General features: G+C 42.4%; 1 protein-coding gene across 3 annotated transcripts in view; it reads right to left on the bottom strand.

Moving 5' to 3' along the window:
- Positions 1-3,885: 3,885 nt before the first annotated feature.
- The window catches only part of Abca1 (ATP binding cassette subfamily A member 1), a 125,496-nt gene continuing 108,814 nt past the window's right edge, over positions 3,886-20,567 (bottom strand). For all 3 annotated transcript variants that reach the window (XM_032903941.1, XM_032903924.1, XM_032903933.1), the window contains 13 exons: positions 19,270-19,385; positions 19,016-19,160; positions 17,365-17,488; positions 15,942-16,071; positions 15,587-15,707; positions 14,790-14,852; positions 13,966-14,072; positions 11,449-11,590; positions 10,988-11,122; positions 9,850-9,953; positions 9,227-9,319; positions 8,344-8,587; positions 3,886-7,238 (listed from right to left, as the gene is read on the bottom strand). In XM_032903941.1, coding sequence (XP_032759832.1) covers positions 7,098-7,238; positions 8,344-8,587; positions 9,227-9,319; positions 9,850-9,953; positions 10,988-11,122; positions 11,449-11,590; positions 13,966-14,072; positions 14,790-14,852; positions 15,587-15,707; positions 15,942-16,071; positions 17,365-17,488; positions 19,016-19,160; positions 19,270-19,385 — 1,665 coding nt within the window. In that variant the 3' untranslated portion in view covers positions 3,886-7,097. The remainder of the gene's footprint in view (positions 7,239-8,343; positions 8,588-9,226; positions 9,320-9,849; positions 9,954-10,987; positions 11,123-11,448; positions 11,591-13,965; positions 14,073-14,789; positions 14,853-15,586; positions 15,708-15,941; positions 16,072-17,364; positions 17,489-19,015; positions 19,161-19,269; positions 19,386-20,567) is intronic.

Consider the following 20,567-nt stretch of genomic DNA (forward strand, 5'->3'; position numbering starts at 1 on the left):
ATGAGGCTTTGTTTGAATCATTGCAGTGTCACCAATCAGTGGCTGGCTCATGGAAAGCCATCAGCAAGCACTTATTGATTGTATTTGCATATGAGGTGCATCTTAGATAAAGTTTGCATGTGACCCCCCTCTCCCAAAGATTCATGTGCTGGAGTTGGATCCTTACAGGGATGATGGAACCTTTGACATCTGGGGCCCAGTAGGAAGTAGTTACTTAAGTCATTGGTTGTACCAGTTTTGGAAAGGGTTAATATAATATTCTTGGGACCCGTGTTGATTCTCTTGAAGTTGAGTTATGTTGGTTACTTTGTTCATTGCTATGTCCAGATATCTGAGAGAAACATGGAAGGAAGGGTTTATTTTAGTTCGTGGTTTTAAGTTCTACAGTCCATCATGGTAGGGAAGACATGACAATTCCTGGAGGTGGGAACACACAGCTAGAGTTCCTCATATCTGAGTAGATTATAAAACACAGACCTGGACAGAAATTGAACCCTCACTGTGAACCTCAAAGGTTTAATGTTACCCCAAACATTACTACCAGCTAGGGACCATGTGTTCAAATGTGTGAGTATATGGTGAACCGTTCACCACATTCAAATGTTAATAGTAAGTTGTTCATAAGCCCTGGATCTCTTTGTATTTCTCTCTTTTGCTGTGTGACCTCTCCATCTTGCTCAGGCTGCCACCTTCCATGGAAGGCATATATATATATGGAGAGATAGCTCAGTGGTGCTCTTCCAGAGGTCCCGAGTTCAAATCCCAGCAACCACATGGTGGCTCACAAACGTGTGTGTGTGTGTGTGTGTGTGTGTGTGTGTGTGTGTGTGTATCCCTTTCTATCTACACTATTTTGACAAAAGATACTATTGTCTATTGGCTCTGAGATGCCTTTCTAGACTACAAAAAACACAGCAATTGTATTTCGAAGAAGAAAAACAGATACATGGCCAATCGAGTCTCATTCCTCCTCCACTAAATAACTTCCAAGGAATAAGAAAATTGGTGCTTGCAGACTCACACCCTGGACTCCATTCACAGCACCAACTCCTAATCTACTGAGCAAAGCCTAGGCACTTAACTACCGTGGGAACTGAAGTTGTAGTACTTTTCAGTCATCAAAGGAGTATGAACCTGCAACATGTCGAAAGAAGCCAAAGACTCATTAGAGAGACTTTATTCATAAACTCTGTTACTTGGAAAGATCTCTTTCAACTCATCTTCGTAAAAAGAAGCAAGTTGTTCCAGGAGAGCTGGGTTTGATTTCTTTAGTTTCAACTAACTGGCCCAAGACCCTTTGGTAAGGGAAGACATGAGACCAAGTGTGGTAAGGGAGTTCGATGGGGAAAAGGCTCCTGACAGTATTCATGACTAAAGGATTAAAAACACTCAGAAAGGTGAAGAAGAATGCCATCCGTAGTCTACAGGCAAGAGGAATCCAAATGAAAGCTTGGCAATCCAGCTCTGTTTGTCTGTTTCCCTGCAGAGCACAATGGCCTGGCGAGTCATGATTCACCATTTCTCCTCCCTACCTCTCATTATTCCTCCTCAGTCCTCTGACTGTTAGAGTTTGCCCAGGAACCACAATCTTATGAAGTGCAATGGCCATTCACAGCTACCTTGCTCACTGTGGCAGTTTTCAGACCTAAGTAGAGTTCTGCCTCCCAGGAGCATACCATCCTTTATATGACACACCCCAGCTATGTTTACTCCTCTTCTCCCTCCTGCTGGCCATTCCCTTCCAGTTTCCTTTGGTAACTTCTAAATCTCAGGCTCAAACTTTCCTTTTCTTCACATAAGTAAGCTCATCCAGCCCCATGACTGAAAAAACAAAAACGACACTGTGTGTGTGTGTGTGTGTGTGTGTGTGTGTGTGTGTTGTGCTGTTAATGTGACCATTTTTACTTTCTGTCATTGTCCCCAAGCTCCAGACTGAATATCAACTGCATGCTTCATCTGTCTAGTTCACAAACCAGAAGCCATTTTTGATTGCTCTTTCCCTGGACTCCTACCGACAGCCGGTGAACAAGTGCTACTGGCTGGGAATTAGATTCTGTTATCCTTCCTCCCTGAATGTCACCACCATCCTGCCCTATTCACTGCCCTCTAATCCTCTTCTACTGCCCTTTCTTCCCATCAAAGTCCACACTCTCTGATTAGATTGTGCCATGCCCCTTACTCTGTGGAAAACCTCTCGGTTCCTCATTATCCTAACAATAAAAGACAAATACAGGTAGCAGGATTCTGATTCCAGACTCCACTCCTCCCCACCCCCCCAGACTTGGATTCTTCTTCCTACTTGGCAGCCATGATTTTTCCCAACTGTGATGTTTATACTACGTTTAAGATGTGTTCTCGCAGCTCACCTTCCTCTGCTGCCCCTGCTCCTTTTGTTCAGATCTGAGCTTAAGTGTCTTTTCTAAGACAGGCTGTTTCTGATTCTGCACCACTCTTAACCCATCATCCTGTTCCCTGCTCTTCAAAGCACTTGCTGTTGTGCCTAGAGTGTTTGTCCACTGTCATTTGTCCTTCACCGATGCATCATTAAAGGATAAAGTTGATTTCTCTCAACAGAATTGGGATGGATGGCCAGCGTATACATAAAACTCAGTAAATATTTGCCAAATTAATAAATAACAATGCTTAGCGGATTTACCAAGGACAAGTTTAACTGACACCTAACTTCAAAGGGAGAACCACTTGTGGTTTAATTAGCTTGCATCTTGGAACAAATTTCTCTAAGATATCGTTTATTCAACATGTAAAATGTCTGGATTCGCTGCATAGGGTAGGTTACCAGTATCTGGCAAGTTGAAAATGGTTGCTAATTTTTCTCCTGTGTTTTTTGAAATTTAATATATTTTCATGTGTTTTCATATATGTATTTTCATGTATTAAGTACATTTAGTACCTTTCATTCACTATCCATATGGCCCAGAGTGGGTTTCTAACCTGTAACTTTAGAGAGGGCTTTGGTCAATATTTGAGTCAAGATCTGTGTGTAACTTGTACTTTCTTCTAGGTTAAGTGCCCTTTCACAATACTTTTTTTTTTTTTTTAACTCTCTCAATTACGAATTTTCACAGGCATACATAGTTTTGCTATTTCATTAAAGTCTTATAATACCCTAAAGGATACAGTTGTGTGGCAGATACTGAACAGGCTTCTAGGCCTACTCAAAGGCTAAGAACGTGCACACAGAGTTCCGACCTGTGCCCTGGATGAGGAACACCACTTACTTCTTGTTGTCCCGGCCATTCTGCAGTGGGCACTATAGAACCAGGACCAGTGGAGGTTTTTCAAGCTGCAAGGTTAAGTGTGAATCTTTTTCTCTGAGTCTGATTCTTAATAAGCCATGATAAATACATCCTCACTGTCTCAACAGAGCACTGCTTGTGTGTGCACTACTTAGCACTGAAGTCTGAAAGCAGGGAGGGCGTGGAAACCAACCCCACTACCTCCCCATATCATTTCTTTTTCCTAATTTCTCCTCCTTGGGCCTGGTGAACATTGCCATCACCCCCGGCGATGCACACGATGCTGGGTCCTTGTAGCTTTGGTTGGATAAACACCCAAAGTTACCTTTCTGTAGCCTCCACAAAGCTCGTTCTGTTTTCATTAAGGAAGCCCTACCGAAACTGCTTTCTCTTCAGCTTAATAACCATTACTCCAGCTAGAAAGCCTCTGACCCCCTTTTTAATAGCAGTTATTTGCTCTCAAGTGAATCTGAAAAGACACAACAATCTTATTTTATTTTAAAGTAGCATCCAGAGCTCTTTCTTCAGAGCGTTTGAACTTTTCCTGAAACTCACGCCAGCGATTAACAGCTTCCCCTCTCAGCTTTACAACCCTTTAGCAGCAGGTGGTGCTGCCGATGCACAGAAGTAAATTTGTGTAGACCAGCAGGACTGTCACAGCTTTATTTTGTGACTCATAACATAGAAACAGGCTTTTTAAAAACACTTCGTATAAAGTTATTCACAATACAATTTTTTTTCAGTTTTTTTTCTTTTAATGAAAATTATTTAACTTAGAAATCTGCTCTGAAACTTTTGTCTAGTTTTGCAAATCTCAGATATTCCAGTGCAAAAATAGATCCATTACAGACAGCATAAAGTGCTTGGGATGAGGGCCAATGATAAAGAAAAAGCACAAAAACAGCTTCATCCTAGGGTACACGGGGAAAGAACATACCGCATCCTTATATGGAAATATAAATGTTCTACAAAAAGGGACGCAACAGTTTTCAATCGGAACAGTATTACTGTGGCATTACACTATTATCAGTTAACAGTAACGAGAGTACAAATTAGTATTTCAATATCAAAGTGGTTCCCCATTACACAACACATGGCTCTTTGGAACAATTTTACCTGATATATACAACTGTGAGAAGACAACAGACAATCCCTTTAAGTCAATGCCTGCTTACAGAGAGTGATTGATGTATGACATTGTCATGAGGCATATGTTTGCAGTACAGACACCTAAATACAGTAGTTTGAGGTTTCCTTGTTTGTTTCAAAATGAATTGCGCTAGGATGTCTAGCGAGAGGACTCACTTTCTTTTGTCTTTCTCATATTCACAGTTAGTAAGTTTTCCAATATTAAAAAAAAAAAAAAAAAAGTAAACCAGAAGTGTTTGCGCTTGAGAATTTCTCAACTCACGTAGCACATCTCCATAGGGGATTTTATTTGAAGATAAGATTGATTTTTAAATATCCAAGATAATTACGTTTACAAAGGAAAACTGAAGATTAACTATTCAGATAGTATAAAAGGTAATACAATACCTACAGATAGTCTCTAGTTTTAGGAACGATTTTAAATCTACACTGAATTGAATCTTTTCCAAAATAGTGCCTTATTTTTGCTGTTGTTTGATTCTTTCTTTTTAATGTGGCCTCAAAAATCAGTGATTAAAACAAAGATTTTTCTCAGGGCTGTAGTATATTGAAAAGTTAGGACACAATGACAGTGGGCTGAGGAAGTCAACTAAAGTTTGATTTTGAAAAATAGAGACTTGTTTCTTTGAATTCTGTAACTGTGATAAAATATAGTGGTGTGCCAATAGCTACTGGAAACACACTTTTCTTGTCATTTTAGAGACCTATGTTGACATGAGTATCAAAACCATCATTTTTTTCCTTTCAAGCAATGAGTTACATAACAGTGTTACATAAACATAATTTGAATAGATCTGAAATCTTTCTTATTCTTCCCAATTTTTAGAAGATGTTGAAGAAATTAAGAGATATCAAAAGCTCACTTGAACTTTGCCCAATACCGGAATTTTACTCATGTCTTGTTTTGTATGAAGACGAAGGACATCGAGCATTGGTGAAATAAGTTTTTCTTTCTCTCTCTCTTTTTTCACATTGCTTGCGGATGAAAGCAAATTAAGTTTGGGTTAGAAAATCTGAAAAATGTTCCATGTAGAACAGCTGACTGTTTTTCATGACGACTATTTGAGATTGTCGGAGGTTTAAATGGGTGTCTCACATCCTGCTAAGCCCATTGTTTGCCCATATTTGGAAGGTCTCAAAGGTCACAAGTATAAATTATATCCAAGAAATTTCAAGCTAGCGGTTTTCCCCTGGGAAGAGTTGGTTGTTTAGTGACCCTTCTTGGCTTTTGTACTGATGCTATCAAGTAGGCAAGGGTGTGGCCGTATTCTTTCAGTGGATTTAACAAAACAGCCTGTATCTGTAAATCTGTCAGCTGAGTCAATGGCACAGAAAATCTGTGAGCTCCCCGTCACTCCCATCCAGGAATCTACCCAGTGATTGTACGCCAAAAAAAAAAAAAAAAAAAAAAAAAAAATACTCAATCTGCAACCGGAAATGATTAGTGTTCTACCGGATCTTAAAATATGGTCTGAGATGTTAACCACAACATTGTTTTCTGGTCACTGGGCTAGTCAGACATTCCACCTGCAAATTTACCAAGGAAAATAAGGCATGAGACAGTGTGGTCACATCCCTCTATGCGACTGACGTCACACGTTTGGCTCTGAGCTTCCAGAAGCATTGATAAAACTTAAAAGTTCCAAATAATACGAGCAATGCAAACATTTTCATCAAAATGAAATGCCACCCTTTCGTTTTCTAGGCTAATTCCAACAGCTGGAAAGAACTATGTTTCTGTCAAATAACGAAGGATCTCGAGATGGAGTTAGCATGTGTTAGCAGACAGTCGGGACGAACAGACCCAGACCTCTCACGTGTAAGTGCACCAGATTTTTCCTGCCACACCCTGAACTCAGCTGATTGCAGCCCCAGCAGTTTGGCTGCCGACCTTTGTTGCGTATCGGGATCTAATGTGTTTGAAAAAGTCTCAGGAAGATGCTCTGGTAATGCATGACATGAGCATGGACATGGGCATGGACAGGGGCAACAGTGAACAGCAGAACCAAGGACCTGGGTTACAGAGATCCACATCTCGCACAAGACAGCCACCACAGCAGCTCATCAGAGAGAAGGAAAATGGGGACTTAGTCACACATGGCACCGTTTTGTCACCTGATATTTAATGATGTCAACACACAGCAGGGCGGTTTTCACAAAAGTGTTTGTGACACACTTAGTGCTTCAGACTTTCTGAGCAACTTGGCACTAATAAATCTGGCACACTCATTGCCAGCAATGGATGTGTCACCGGGAAACCAGGTTTGTGGGTCAGCATGGCTTAGTGGATGAGGATGTACATGCCTTCGACGTTGATTATCACTGGCCATGACTACTTGACGGATTGTTGTTGCAATCCCAGTGAGAATACACAGGAACAAACAGTATGAATCCAAACCCAGAGTCTGCTTGGTTCCACACCGGAGTTTCACATCTGCATAAGATAATGAACTAACTTCAAGTCATTTTAACTAGAGAGCCATACAAGACATAGGCTACAAAGGCACTGCCCCTGTAATGGAATCGTGTTCTTGTTGCATTGAAGTGCATTGCATTGAATAGTGTCAGTACAGAATCCAGTTTGTTCCACTCCACAGAAACGCGGGACGCTTTCTTCTGGAACACTTGACCCGGTGCAAAGGGAGACCTAGCTCTCCCTTCCTTTCATTCCCCCTGTGTTAACAGGATTCTTCATACGTAACTTTCTTTCACTTTCTCGTCCTGCAGGAAGGATGTGAGAACAGCCACATCCACCACTGTCTGGTTTTTGTGTAGTGACAGGTCCTTTAAGTGGTCATCATCACTTTGGTCCTTGGCAAAGTTCACGAATACCTGTCAAAAGGAAGACAGACGGACGCTCATGAAGGGCTCTGGATCGGAGGTCAGTTAGGAGAATGCAGAACTGAGTAAGTACTCGAAATAGAAAACCCTGCGTGAAAGGGAGAATTCTCGAGAAGCCTGGAAAGTACTGAAATCCTTCTCTACATTACTCCACATCACCAACTTCTCAATCAGTATTCCTACTTACCAGTCATCCACTTTGGCATATCTAGGATTAATTAAGAGGTAAGGAAAAAACACTTGTTGGATGCCTACTAACTGCCAAGCTCTGTGTGGTACGTCGTTGGGGACTGGTTTCAATGCTTTGTCTTAATTTGGCCCCCCAAATCACTCGGGAATCTGTGTGTCCTGTCGCCGAGGGGCCCTGTATGCAATCAGTTTTTGATTGGTCAACAAAGTTACTAGCAGCCAATGGCTAGGCAGGGAGATGGAGGCGGGACTTTTAGATTTCCGGGACTAAGAGAAGAAAGAGCGGAATCACCGTGACAGGGAAGCAGAGAGATCAGACTTAGGAGCTGCAGGACAGAAAATCATCCAGTCATGTAAGAGTCAGAGAAGTGGCCCCAGGGGCCACTCCCCCAATTGGGTCTGGGGTAGCAGAGATGAAATATAGATTTTTAAAGGTAATAATGCAGGGATATCGGAGAGTAAAGTGGGATAGCCACATGGAGTCCGGGAGAAGCCCAGCCTTGTGTTGTTTAGGTATATTAAATGGCACTTGTGTCTTTTATTTCCAGGATTAAGAGAACTCTGGTTGGTGGTAAGAAGGACGATCACTGGCAGGGATCTCAGATTGGTTTCACAGATTACTACAATAATATATCTTGTTCCTTAGAAGAGATAAGGCACCTGGCAAAAGACCTGGCTCATGACAGGCAATCAACAGTAGCTATTCTGGCTACGGTCGTCACAGTAACTATACACAGTAGAAAGCATCAACTTTGCATGTGTTCATAGAAATGTGTATAATGTAGGCAATAAGAGCGGAGAAAGAATCAAAGCACAGACCATCTGAACTTCTCTCAAGCTGATGGTGGGGAGAAAGGGCCAGGCATCCTAAGCCTGTAGCTAAAGGTACTTTGGGCTGAAAGCTTACTTGGTCAAGTGTTGTCTGAGAGACAGAGTAGTCTTCTATGTGGAGTCGCTTTTTGCTCTGGGAAAGAATGCTGAATATCCTGGCCAGAGATGACAAGGAGGACGGAAGCTGGTACTGTAGCATGTTTCGATGTTTCTCTTTCAGAACACTTCCAGGAAAGGCAAGTCCAAAGAACTCCTGGACAGGCTTTAGGTCAGGGTTGGAGCCTGCTATTCGTACAACTATTGTATAACCATCTCCAAACCTGAAAGCAGGAAACGAATATACAAAACTGGAGCCTTTGTAGAAAACTACTCAAGAGGACACTCAACTCTGAAAACCCAACCGGTACCAAGAAAAACGGAGGTCTCTGGCAGGCCTCCAGAGCCACTTCTGAAAGAAGCAATCAGTTTTATCTACCAAATACCTAGTCATGTGTGCTCACAGCCTTGAATACGAGATTCTATTAAACCTCAGTGTGGACCTACAAAGTCTGACACGCAGACAGACGCCCATGGAATTCAGTCACCTGGCCCTGTCTCTGAGTCAACTCCCAGTTACGGCAGGGTAAAGAAGTGAACCTTTTTGTGTTAACTCCACTGTGTGTCCTCATTATCAATAACACCACAAGTGAATTACTAAGTTTCACATCTATAATTAAGTTCAGAAGAGCCTCGGAAACTACTCTCGGTGATGTTGAGTAACCTGCATAAAATCACACAGCCAGCACACTGGCAAATCCGGAACTGGAATACGGCCTGTTTAGGCTTCAAAGTCCATGTTCTTTCTTTCCTACACTTGCTTGTTTTTATTTTAAGCTATCATGCATACACCCACCACAAAAGAAAAAAAAATAAACGCCGATGATTTCAATATATGCTACCCCAAAGAAGCGATCTGTTACCTGTTTTTCAGATGTTGGACACTGCCAAGGCACCTGAACCTCCCATTGACCATTATGGCCATCCTGGTACAAAGAGCTTCACATTCCTCCATGCTGTGGGGAAGACAGAATGAAGTTTGCCTTTCAGACGGATGCTCCTGTGAGCACCACAACACCACATGACTCCTGGCACTTCAAAGAAACACATCCCCATTATCCTAGAGCATCCCTCGCCGCGATACAGAAATGACGCTCTTCTCTGCCACGCGCCATACGACGGTGAGAAGGTAAAAAATAATCCAAAGGTTTACACAAAGAACAGCTGCATAAACTAGAGCAGATCTTCATAAATGACAATGAAGCTACAAGAAATGATGGCCATACCTCAGTTGTATGACCTGAAATTTTGTTTTCACTACACACGCTATGATTAAATTTTTTGTCTGTAAAATGTGTAAGTGCATATAAGCTTTGCATAAGAAATACGCTGTAACATATACAGATAAATGATAACAGCTATCTCTATTCCAGGTGGAATAATTCCAGGTGATAACTCTTCCAGGCTTTGTCTTTATTTTTTAATTTTTATAAAATAAGCAGATATAATTACACCCGTTAGAAGTCAAGACTATAATAGTACAGACCTATGAGATGTAAGAACTACGGATCTTCCCTCCTTGATAATGCTTAGGGCACAATTCCATAGGAATCTCCGGGCTTTGGGGTCCATGCCTGTGGTTGGTTCATCCTATAATTAGAATAAAAGAAGTTTAATTATTTGCTGGGAAAAAATATCAAAGACAATTTCTTTAAAAGATGAGAGTACGCTGTAGAAGAGGGCACCAGATTCCATTAGAGATGGTTGTGAACCACCACGTGGTTGCTGGGAATTGAACTCAGGACCTCTGGAAGAGCAGTCAGTGCTCTTATCTACCGAGCCATCTCTCCAGTCCAAGATAGTTTTGTTTGTTTGTTTGTTTGTTTGTTTTAAATGCTAAAGATCATGCTGGGTTTCCCAGTATGGTGTGGAGTAGAGACACGTGGGTTTCTGTGAGTTCAAGGTCAGCCTAGTCTGCATAGTAAGTTTTAGGCCACCCAGGGCTACATAGTGAAACCCTATTACAAAACTACAACAAAATCAACAACTTTTTGTCCAAAGCCATTTTGAAGTCAGAGTAGTGTTTGGGTAAAACTGATGCTCGTATTTTTCTCCTTGTTCTATTACACTTGCTAATCACAGAGAAATTTCATATCCACGTGGTCAATAAAAATTAAAGCTTCGACCCAAGGCTTCTTCCCATACCCTCAGTGTTCTCTATAAGATGAGGATCAAGGACCACTTGCGCATCTGATCTGGTTTTTATTTATCTGTACGGGAGCAACTTTGATGCTATGGCTCCTCCAGAAGCCGTGTCCTCACTTCTGACTCTGGAGAATGAACATATATAGTCTTGGAGAGCATTCTGGAGAAAGATCAATTGGCACACTCAGCTTCAGCCGTGTTTGTAGGGATTACCTGAGGCACGGAAACACGATGCCTGCAGCCTGTCCACTTGGGGAGCCTGTGAAGGTACGACAGAGCCACCCAGTGTGCTTTGTGGGAGAAGGTTCCTCTGGCTTCTCCGAGCCTGCTCTGGAGCCACAGGCAGACTGACTTGCTGTCGCCATGCCACGCATACGCACGCAACAGCCTATTTGTGACTTTCAGATAAACCATGCTGTCTATTCCAGACAGAAGAACGGCTTCCACCCTGCACTCACACACAACCCCCTCACACTCACCAGAAACACCACAGGAGGCCCGCCAATCAGAGCAATGGCTGTGGAAAGCTTCCGCTTGTTGCCGCCACTGTAGTTGCTGGCGTATTTTTCTCCATACTTAACGAGGCCCAGTTTGCGAATTGCCCATTCACCAACCTAGAGAGATAAAAAGCATTCCTAGTTTTGTCTGGCCAAGTACTGTCACCAAGCTTCCTTACACATAACAGTAGGGACGTTCTCTCACTGAATGGGACTCAAGTCTCAGCTACCACTGTGGACCCAAAGGAGGGAGAAAGGACTCAGTAGTGGGACCTGCACTCCCTCCCTGCTCCCTAGCCTGTGCCTGCCTACCCACCCCTGGAGTCAGTGCAGAGACCACAGTGTGAGCAAAGAAATAGTCTCAGGTTGCTGTCACGTATGAAGTAGGTGTTCCACATAAGGGTGTCAAAAGAGATAGTCTGGCTTTCTGGTGCCTACCGTACCTTGCCAACTTCTTTTTCTGGGACTCCCCTGAGGAGGGCAAAGAACTCCAGATGCTCTCTTCCAGTCAGCAGCTCTGTGATGGCGTCGAACTGAGGGCAGTAGCCCATGTTTTGATGTACTTCATGGATGTTTGATAAGATGCTGTTAAGGAAGACAGAACCAGTGAGGTTTTCAGTGGTTAGAAATATTCTGAGGAGACGATCGGGCTTGACAGTTCTTAAAACAAAATATGCTTGGTCAGAACAAATAGACGCCTGCTTTTGCTCAGAGGAACAGCCATTCTGTCCCTAGGAGGTCGACTCTTCAGTAAGGGTCGTGTCTCTGCCCTGCCTAGGTCTTGTTGACACAGCACTTGAACCTGCAGGCTTAGTCCGGCATCAAAGTGAGTCTATACAAGTGCAGTACAGTCTTTGCCCACAGACTCAAACTTCAACCCTACATCTCCATTGCAAATGTGACTCTGAGCTGGTCATGCGTAACAAGTGTCCCTGTACCTTCAAGACCATGCAGTACCATGTAAGTCCCAGAAATGTTGGGCATGAGCTCTCGCTGCCTTCTGCTCCCCATTCACTGATTTGGCCATAACATTCACGATCCAAACATTCTGATTCCACCAAATATACAATGCAGACTCCAATTTATCGCTCTATCTGTTTATTTAATTAGAGACCTTCTAATATGGTAATGGGAAAACTTCACATATAAATAATTTTACTTATACATGTAGGGGCGACTTGTAGGTTCAGTTGCTATTTTCTGAAAATTTTGACATTTGTATTCCAGTCTCATAGCTGCCTTTCAGTTGCCTCCAGATAGCTATGAAAAGTCAGTCCTTTCTGCTTATTTAGTATTCTTGGGTTAGCCTTCTGTTACGGTTTGTATATGCTCAGCCCAGAGAGTGTCATTATTAGAAGGTGCGGCCCTACTGGCGTTAAGTGTGGCCTTATTGAAGTAGGTGTGTCTCTGTGGGCATGGCTTTAAGACCCTCATCCTAGCTGCCTGGAACTCAGTATGCTGCTAGCAGCCTTCAGATGAAGATGTAGAACTCTCGGCTTTCCCTATACCATGCCTCCCTGGATGCCACCATGTTCCCACCTTGATGATAATGGACTGAACCTCTGAACCTGGGAGCCAGCCGCAATCAAACAATGTCCTTATAAGAGTTGCCTTGGTCATGGTGTCTGTTCACAGCAGCAAAACCTGAACTAAGACACCTCCTCAAGACTTAAAACTAAGGTACCCATGGACGTTGTGTCTGGCTTTCACAGCTACATCACCCAAGTCAGTTATACGGTAGCTGTGATAAACCTTAGGATGGCCAGTTATTGTCTCTCTGCGTGTTTCAGGAGCTTGGTGCTAGAACAAGTGGGAAGTCACCACTATTCCCAGAATTTCTATTCTTTTAAGGCTCCTTTAGATTGCTACTGAAAAGAGATGGGAAGAGATGGATGAGTTCATTAGGCCCCTGACTTTACAATAATATTGATTCTATCTCTAGTCAGTGTGTCTGAACTGTGAGAAATCTCCCATTACTGGGTTGTGAAATAAATTTAGTAGGTCACAGCCAGCAATTTTTGAATGGCATCATGCAGGCTAGAGTATGAACTATTAGGGTACACTACAAGTAGTAACAGTAGGTGGGTACCATTTTAATTCATTAGGTGGATGGGTACCTAACTGTCTGAATGTATGCGCTACATTGAAATGTAAGGTGTGTTTTCTATATGATCATGAACAGAAAAGTTCAAAAGGTACAACTTATATCTTTACTCATATAAAAAGCCAGAAGAAGCCCCACATCTTTAAAGTACTCAAGTAAAATACCACCTAACAGGTCTCTGATATGCAGCTTTCTCTACAACAAAGATTAGTGAATGACTTAACAGAGGCTTTATCAATTGGTAGGCACTTTAGAGAGGGCAATTAAACAAGTATATGCCCCTTTACCATGTAGGTAATTTTCTGAGGAAATAACAGAAATTATCTTCAGGGACATACTTACACAGTGAAGAGAGAAACTAATTAATGCCCAACCAATTATAATGAATTGATTAAATAAACCTATTTACTAGGCAGAGTTTCTAGATTTTAGAATATGTAACCCATTGCAAAATCTTCATTATAAACCTATTACTACAAACTCAAAATCTGTATAGACACATTTAGGTGCATCACAGATGGGAGCCAATGGAAAAGCTGTAGAACTCAGCTGTGGTTGTGTAATTCAATGAGTTTACTAAAAGTCACAGACCTATTTTCTCAGAAAAAGGAAATTATATGTATGTAAATTAAAGCTAAGTAAAGTTTTAGGGTAGAGGGAAACTGAAAGAAATTGTAAAAATGAGGCTTATTTCCAGGTAGTAAAATTGGAGGTGATTTTAAGAGCTTTTGAACTAAGTAATTTCAATGTTTTTACAAACTGTAGTAATAGGATAGATAGTCAGAAAATAACTGTGTATTTCTTAAAGCTGGAGAAAGAAAATCTCTGCGGCAAATACAGACCGCTTCTTTCCCACCTGTTCTTGTTAAGAAGAGCATCCCCTCTGGTCACAGCGGTATCTCCAGTCAGCATCTTGAATGTTGATGTCTTCCCAGCTCCATTAACTCCCAGGAGTCCAAAGCACTGAAAAGCAAGACGAGGTGAGCTGCAGGAGCAAACTCCTAAATCTCGGTCTGAATTGCCTGATAAAACACCCCCCTGGGCTTGGATTGGCTTCTCCACTGATCCCAGAGCATCACTCTTAAGTATCAGTGAGTTCAATATTCAGATATCTTGAGTGTGTGTGTGTGTGTGTGTGTGTGTGTGTGTGTGTGTGTGTGTGTGCGTGCATGTGTGCATGTGTGCCTGTGTGTATGTGTGCATGAGAGAGGGAGGGAAGGAGGAGGAAGGAGAGGAGGAGGAGAGAGAGCTTACGTATGGGCCATGTTGTATGTGGGCATTTTTATAAATACTGAGTCATCGAGTTGAGACCAAGGTCAATCTGTAAAGAACCATTAAAAACTCACACCGACCACCCACTCTGACTAAGAACATGAAAGAAGTCCAAAAACTGTGCGAAAGGAGAAAGTCCCTTTTACTCTACTTGAATTCCATCCCTCAATGGATCTCCCAAAGCACGATCTAGATGTGCATGTTTTCTTACACTGCCTGAGAGTGTGCAAGCCTGTTCTGTTCTGACACAAGAGGTTCTCATGCTCTCCATGATTGACTGCTTCTCACAGACACAAATAATAAAGCCTTGAAAAGCCATTTTCCATAGTTACAGACATTGTTGTCTGATTTGGTAGATACAGTCTGAATTAATATAGAGACAGACACAGTAGGGCGCTGTGCATTTACCTCTCCAGGAGGGATGCCGACGCAGATTCTGTCCACTGCAGGCTTCCGCTTCCTTCTGTAGATCTGCAACCACGGAAACACAGAAATCATGCACCTCGGGGGCTCTGGGCTCTCCCAGTCAACTGTGGAGGAGGGGCTCTAAAAGCCACACACATCGCAGAACAGAACTCCGATGGCTGCACCACGCGCTGGATGTGCCAAGAGCCTTCGTCTCTGGGAAGAGTGGCTTCTACCTGACTCTGAAACTCAAAACTGAGTTTCTTTTTTATTCCTAATATGAGTCTTTTTTTTCCTTTAAAATAAAAAGACTGTGACATATTTTAAAATTAAATTATGTAAGGATGAAATCTCCAATAAAATGTTTCAGTTACCATAAACTAAAATTCGAGGGTCCTGGTATTCGGAAAGGGCTGAAGCAGACTGTCTTTCTGAGCAGTGGAGGTAGGTAAATAGAGTTGCTTTTTGAGCCAAGAAATTCAAAATCAACTATTAATTCCCTACACTTTGTCTAAACACACAATATTAGAATGTTTTAATAACTTGCATAAACGTAAATATGTACAATAAATAAATCTTAAGAGTGGGAATTGCGTTACAGAAGTATTCCCAGTAGGATTTTGTTTTTTAATTAAGAAGTCTCCATGGTGTATTTCAAATAAAATTGACAAAGCTTAGTGTTGGGGCACATTTGGCGAGGCACTGGGTTTTGTTTTGTCTTGAATTAAGCAATTCGGCAAGCGAGCAGAGAAAATGCAAAAGACGGAAGAGAAGCCGTGGGGTCCACGGCCGCCGCCCACCTTGGTCAGTTCTTTGATCTCTAGGATGTCATTCTGTCCTCCACCCTCCAGAATCCTCTGTCTCTCCCTCCTCACGTCCTCGTCCTCGTCATTCAAAGGAGGAAGCCTCGCCTTTACAGGTCTTGGGAGAAACAGTAAGAAAAATCAATCTTTTTAGCTATTTTCCAAGGCAAAACTCAAGTTTCTAAGGCACTTCCATCAAGCCCACTTGCCGTCATTCCTAGGGTGCACAGCGCATGCTCAGGGCTGGAGAATCAGTTTAACTGGGTGAGCTTGGCTCAGCGCAGTCACCCACGGCTCATGGGTCCCCTTTGCACCCGTTAAGTTCCTGAAAATGTTCTGAGATAAAGCTCACCTGGGCCTGATGAAAAATCGGTACTGGATTAGAACGGTAACGAGGAAGAACACCACCCCTTCCACGGCCATGGCAAAAAGGTTCCGTCCTACTAAGTCCCAAGAGAGTGGAGAGACGAAGCGGTTCTCCCCTGTGAGATACAATGCAAACATCTGGTCAGTGGGGAGGCATCGGAAATCATGGCCCCACTTCCTGTTTCTGAGATGAGGATCCTTTTTTGTGTACACAGAATAGTGCTGTGCACTGAGAGGGCACTTGAGCTGGGCCTGGCTTTGTTGTTTGAATGCTTTTTTCATTTAAATTAGTTACTATTATGCTTAACTTTCAAGACTAGATTAATGTAAATAAATTTAGTTTTTTGGTTTTTTTTCACTCTTGAAATATTAAAGAACTCCCTTTATATTAAAAAAAAAAAAAGGAAGGAAGGGAAAGAGGGAGGGAAGGGAGGAAGGAAGGAGAAGGGAGGGGAGGATATCTTCATTTTGGGGCCAATTTCACACAACTTTTCTAGAAACACCACCCCCCTGACAAGAAGAAAAAAGTGTCTACTTTTGAGATTTCATCTGGAAAACTATAATACAACCTGGTGGTATCAGGTCAGAATTTTAGAGTCAATTAGCATTAGATCTGTAAGTTCATTAGGATTGCTAAAATTCCCTTTTTAATGAGACATGACCCCACCCAAACCCAAACGAATCAAGTCTAGTAAGGTCAATAATCCTGGGAAATTTTAGGAGTCAGGTTTTGTTTAGTTCTAAGTTTTCAAAGTAACAGGTATTAGAAAACGCATTCAAACAATGCCCATTTCTGCAGCATTTAATGTAACCTGGTGACCTAATTGGATGATTTTTTAGATTAATAGCCTTAATCCTTCATGTCTCCTTTGTATCACTAAACTGAAAACATCCCTCTTCTATGTTTTTAAGTGGCATGGCCCATTTAACTCAATTAACCAGCAAATGAGTAATAGTCACATAATAGCAGGAGATATTTTAACCATTATAAATGTAGGGAAAAAAAGGCTTCAATAAATTACACTGAAGGCCTGGGTTTTCTTAGTAGAATCAAAGGGTATATCTTTCTTTTTGACTATCTGCCCTTATCTATTTGCCAAAGCTGTGGTTTGATTTTTCCACTGATTTGACAAGCTCACCCAGTGGCATCAGGAATTGATTTCAAGCAAATGCCAGCATTTTCCTGCTTCCAAAAATTTCCCCCATTTATCTCAGTGCTGTCAGAGGCACAGATAAACGCCTATATGATGGGTGTCTGTCATGACAGACAGAGCAGCTGTGTTGGTATTGGCCCACGACAGTTGGAAAGACAGACATCCCGTACCCAGTCCCTTTCTGAAGCAGCAATGAGGGTGCTGAGGCCCAGGAAAACTAACACCTCCATCAAAGCTTTGCACTGCCTTACTCACCAAACCTCTCCAGGGCATCAGCCATCGCCTGGTTTTTCACCATGTCAATGAGCCCTCGCCCCAGGCAAAAATGTGGGAAGATAAGAAACACAGATTTCAGGATGTCATTGATGTCATTGAATTTCTGAAGATGAGAAGGAGAGAGAGAGACATACATCACTCATAGTCTAAGCTAAAATTTTATCAAAGTCTGAAATGTAGACATGAAGAAATGCATCTGACTCTCTGGACCTTTGAATGCAGATACCCACGAAAAGCAGCAAGATTTCTTCATGAGCTCTAGAGTGATGATAGTGAGTGTTTGAAAGTAAACAGACTTCTAAGCATGGCGACTTATAATCAGACACAAATCCACAAGGAAACATTGGCTTAGCGTTTTTAAAGCAACTCGCTCATCTCTAGGTCAATACCCGAGTTTCAGCATTTGGTTGGCATTTCAAAACCATAATGGCAATTACATCAGAATGCATTATGACTCCGTAAGACAAGGTTGGTTAACTATCCAGCCACTGGAGCTAGAGATATGGCTCAATGGTTACAGAGGACCAGGGTTTGGTTCTCAGCACCCACAGGATAGCTCACAACTGGCTTTAACTCTAGCTCCAGAGGAACCAACGCCTTTGTTCCTTTGTGTGGCCCCTGTAGGCCCTACAGACATATGTGCACAGACATACATGTACAGACATACATGCAGGCAAAGCACCAATACCCAGAAAATAAAAAAGAAAAAAATCCAGCAAAGTTGTTAATACACGGAGGATGCTTACGTTGCACTGAAGGAAGAATTGAAGGTTCTGACAGTCCAGAGAAAAGCAAGCATGTATCTTACTGGGCAAATGAGGGAAGCTTCACATTAGACTTAAATCTTAAAGGACATGGTAGACACTCTCAGACTCTGTGATAAAAGAAGGGCATTTCGAGGTAGACCTACAGGAGCACGGTAGTTTAAGGGAAAACTCAGCTAAATTTCCAAGCATTGGGAGGGGATATGGTAGTATGTAGCCAACAAGGCACTGTGTGCTGAGAAGAGGCAACAGAGAATCCTGTTTATGAGATTGAGACTGGAAGGATTCAGATGAATTATGTAATAAACAACATCGCATCTTAGATGGGTCCAAGAGAGGTATGAGAACCTGCAGAAATGTCACCAACCAACATGGCTGGAAAACTAACAGGTTCTAATAAGAAGGACCATACCCATCTGTCTAGGATGTGGTACCTATAAATGATTTAAATGGAGTCATCCACTAGGCTGTGAGAAGTGGAGAACAGAGTTCCAAGGGACAGTCAAGGCATCGATCTGAGAGATAAAAATGAAATGCTGAAATGGTGGTGAAGGCCTGAAGGTCGAATGGCATTGCCCGGAAATGCTGCCGAAATAGGAAGGCAAAGCCAGAAGAGAATGCAGTCTTTGCCAAAGCAACACAGAAGGAGAAAGAGGCATGAAGAAAATAATCAAAGGAGACAGAAAGACTTGACCAGAGAAATACAAGGCACAGCAGGACAGAAATCGAGTTCTATGTATAGGCATAGCTTGCGAAAGCAGAGATGTCAGTAGTGTTGATGTTACAGACAAGTGGAATAAGGCTGGGGATAACCACCATTCTCCAACACCCCGAGTGCAAGTCAATGCTCTGCCCATGACACTCACATTGTTTGTAAAGAGCTCCAGGACGAAAGTGGCCACACTACCATTGATGCCGATGAAGAGGTTTACACTGGTGAGGACCACGTAGGCAGTGCTGGGGATCTTGAACACAAAGGACGCTGGGTACATGAGAGGAGTGATCGACCACCTGGGAAGGCACAAACATAAGCATTCATTGGAGTCTTCTGCCCTCTGTCTAGCATTGGGTACCATATGCCTTGTCCCCTGGGAGAGAGTTCCACTCAGAGTTGCCTTACCCATATAGCAAGAGCAGAAGGGCTAGAACAGGCAGGTTGGTGGAGGATACATAGGACTTCTGCTGGAAGCAGATGAAGATGATAACGACCAGTGTAGCAGGGACCACATAATTGCACTGAAAGAGAAAATAAAGTTGACCCCTAAGTCAAATATACAGCATACCCCGAGTCTTCACCACCACCCGACAAGAGAGGACAGATAGACATGTTGGAGAATAACTTTGAATTAATGAAGCCACATAAACTATTAATCAAAATTCCAGACAATACAGTTTGACAAGCATTTCACCCTTGGCTGGTTTTATAAACTGCATGCCCTTTCTGTCTTTCCCAGAGCTCAGCCAAGGTGTCACGCTCAGTAAACTTACTAAAGGATGGATTCTCGGGCAGAGTCATTTCAATTTCACAGGAGGCAAATGAGTTTCCATTATTCTACCCAGAGATGATTGTGTCTGTTTCATCATTAATGCTATATTACGGTCTGCCCGAGTTCAATCCCACATGTAATCTATTTGTGAGATAAGCACTCATAACATGAATGTCAAAATTGTTTCATCACACTGGGAATAATTTTACGGCCTGTCCTGACAGTGCTTCAAGCATTAAAATGAAGAAATAAAGACTTGACCCAGGGACAATTATGAAAATTCATAGCTGGCAGAGGGGGTGGGCACATGCATGGAATGTAGGTGATAGTGGATTGGCAGATGGTAAAAGAATGGTAGCTTCCAACTGTCTCAGTCCCACCCTGCTTAATGTGTTTATCAATGACTCCAAGACAGATATGCTTGCGGCAGACTCCAGGCTCTTAGGCGGGGAGGGTCAGAAAATACATAGAGAGTACAAGAGAAGTCCCTGAGGTAAGGGGCTTGCTCTTCCATCTCTGAATGACCTCTGCCTGGGACAGCCAGACACCATCAGACTCAGTGGATTTTAAATGAATGAGTCAAGATAAAAAAGAGCTGACAAGATCCAGTTTTAAAAAAATTGCTAGGTTCGAAAAAGTTGACTCTGTGTATTAGCATAGAATGAACAAGACCCTGCCACGATTCCCATGAAATAGGTTTTAGCTTCATTGCCAAGTAGAAATAAGGCAGGGCAACTTCTAAATGCCATACCTCAAGCTGCAGTAGAAAGTAAGTGTGAGATAAAAAATAGCTTTCTCTAGACTCGTAACCGTGGCCTGAACACAGGGTTAATTCTGGGTTTTGCTTTTCGAAAGGAATACTGATAACTGGAGTGATCAGATCAGAAGACTGGCAGGTCTTAGAGGCTTGGCATGATTAGCGTATGCGATT

The sequence above is a fragment of the Rattus rattus genome, chromosome 1 (genome assembly GCF_011064425.1).
Source record: "Rattus rattus isolate New Zealand chromosome 1, Rrattus_CSIRO_v1, whole genome shotgun sequence".
NCBI classification, from domain to species: domain Eukaryota; kingdom Metazoa; phylum Chordata; class Mammalia; order Rodentia; family Muridae; genus Rattus; species Rattus rattus.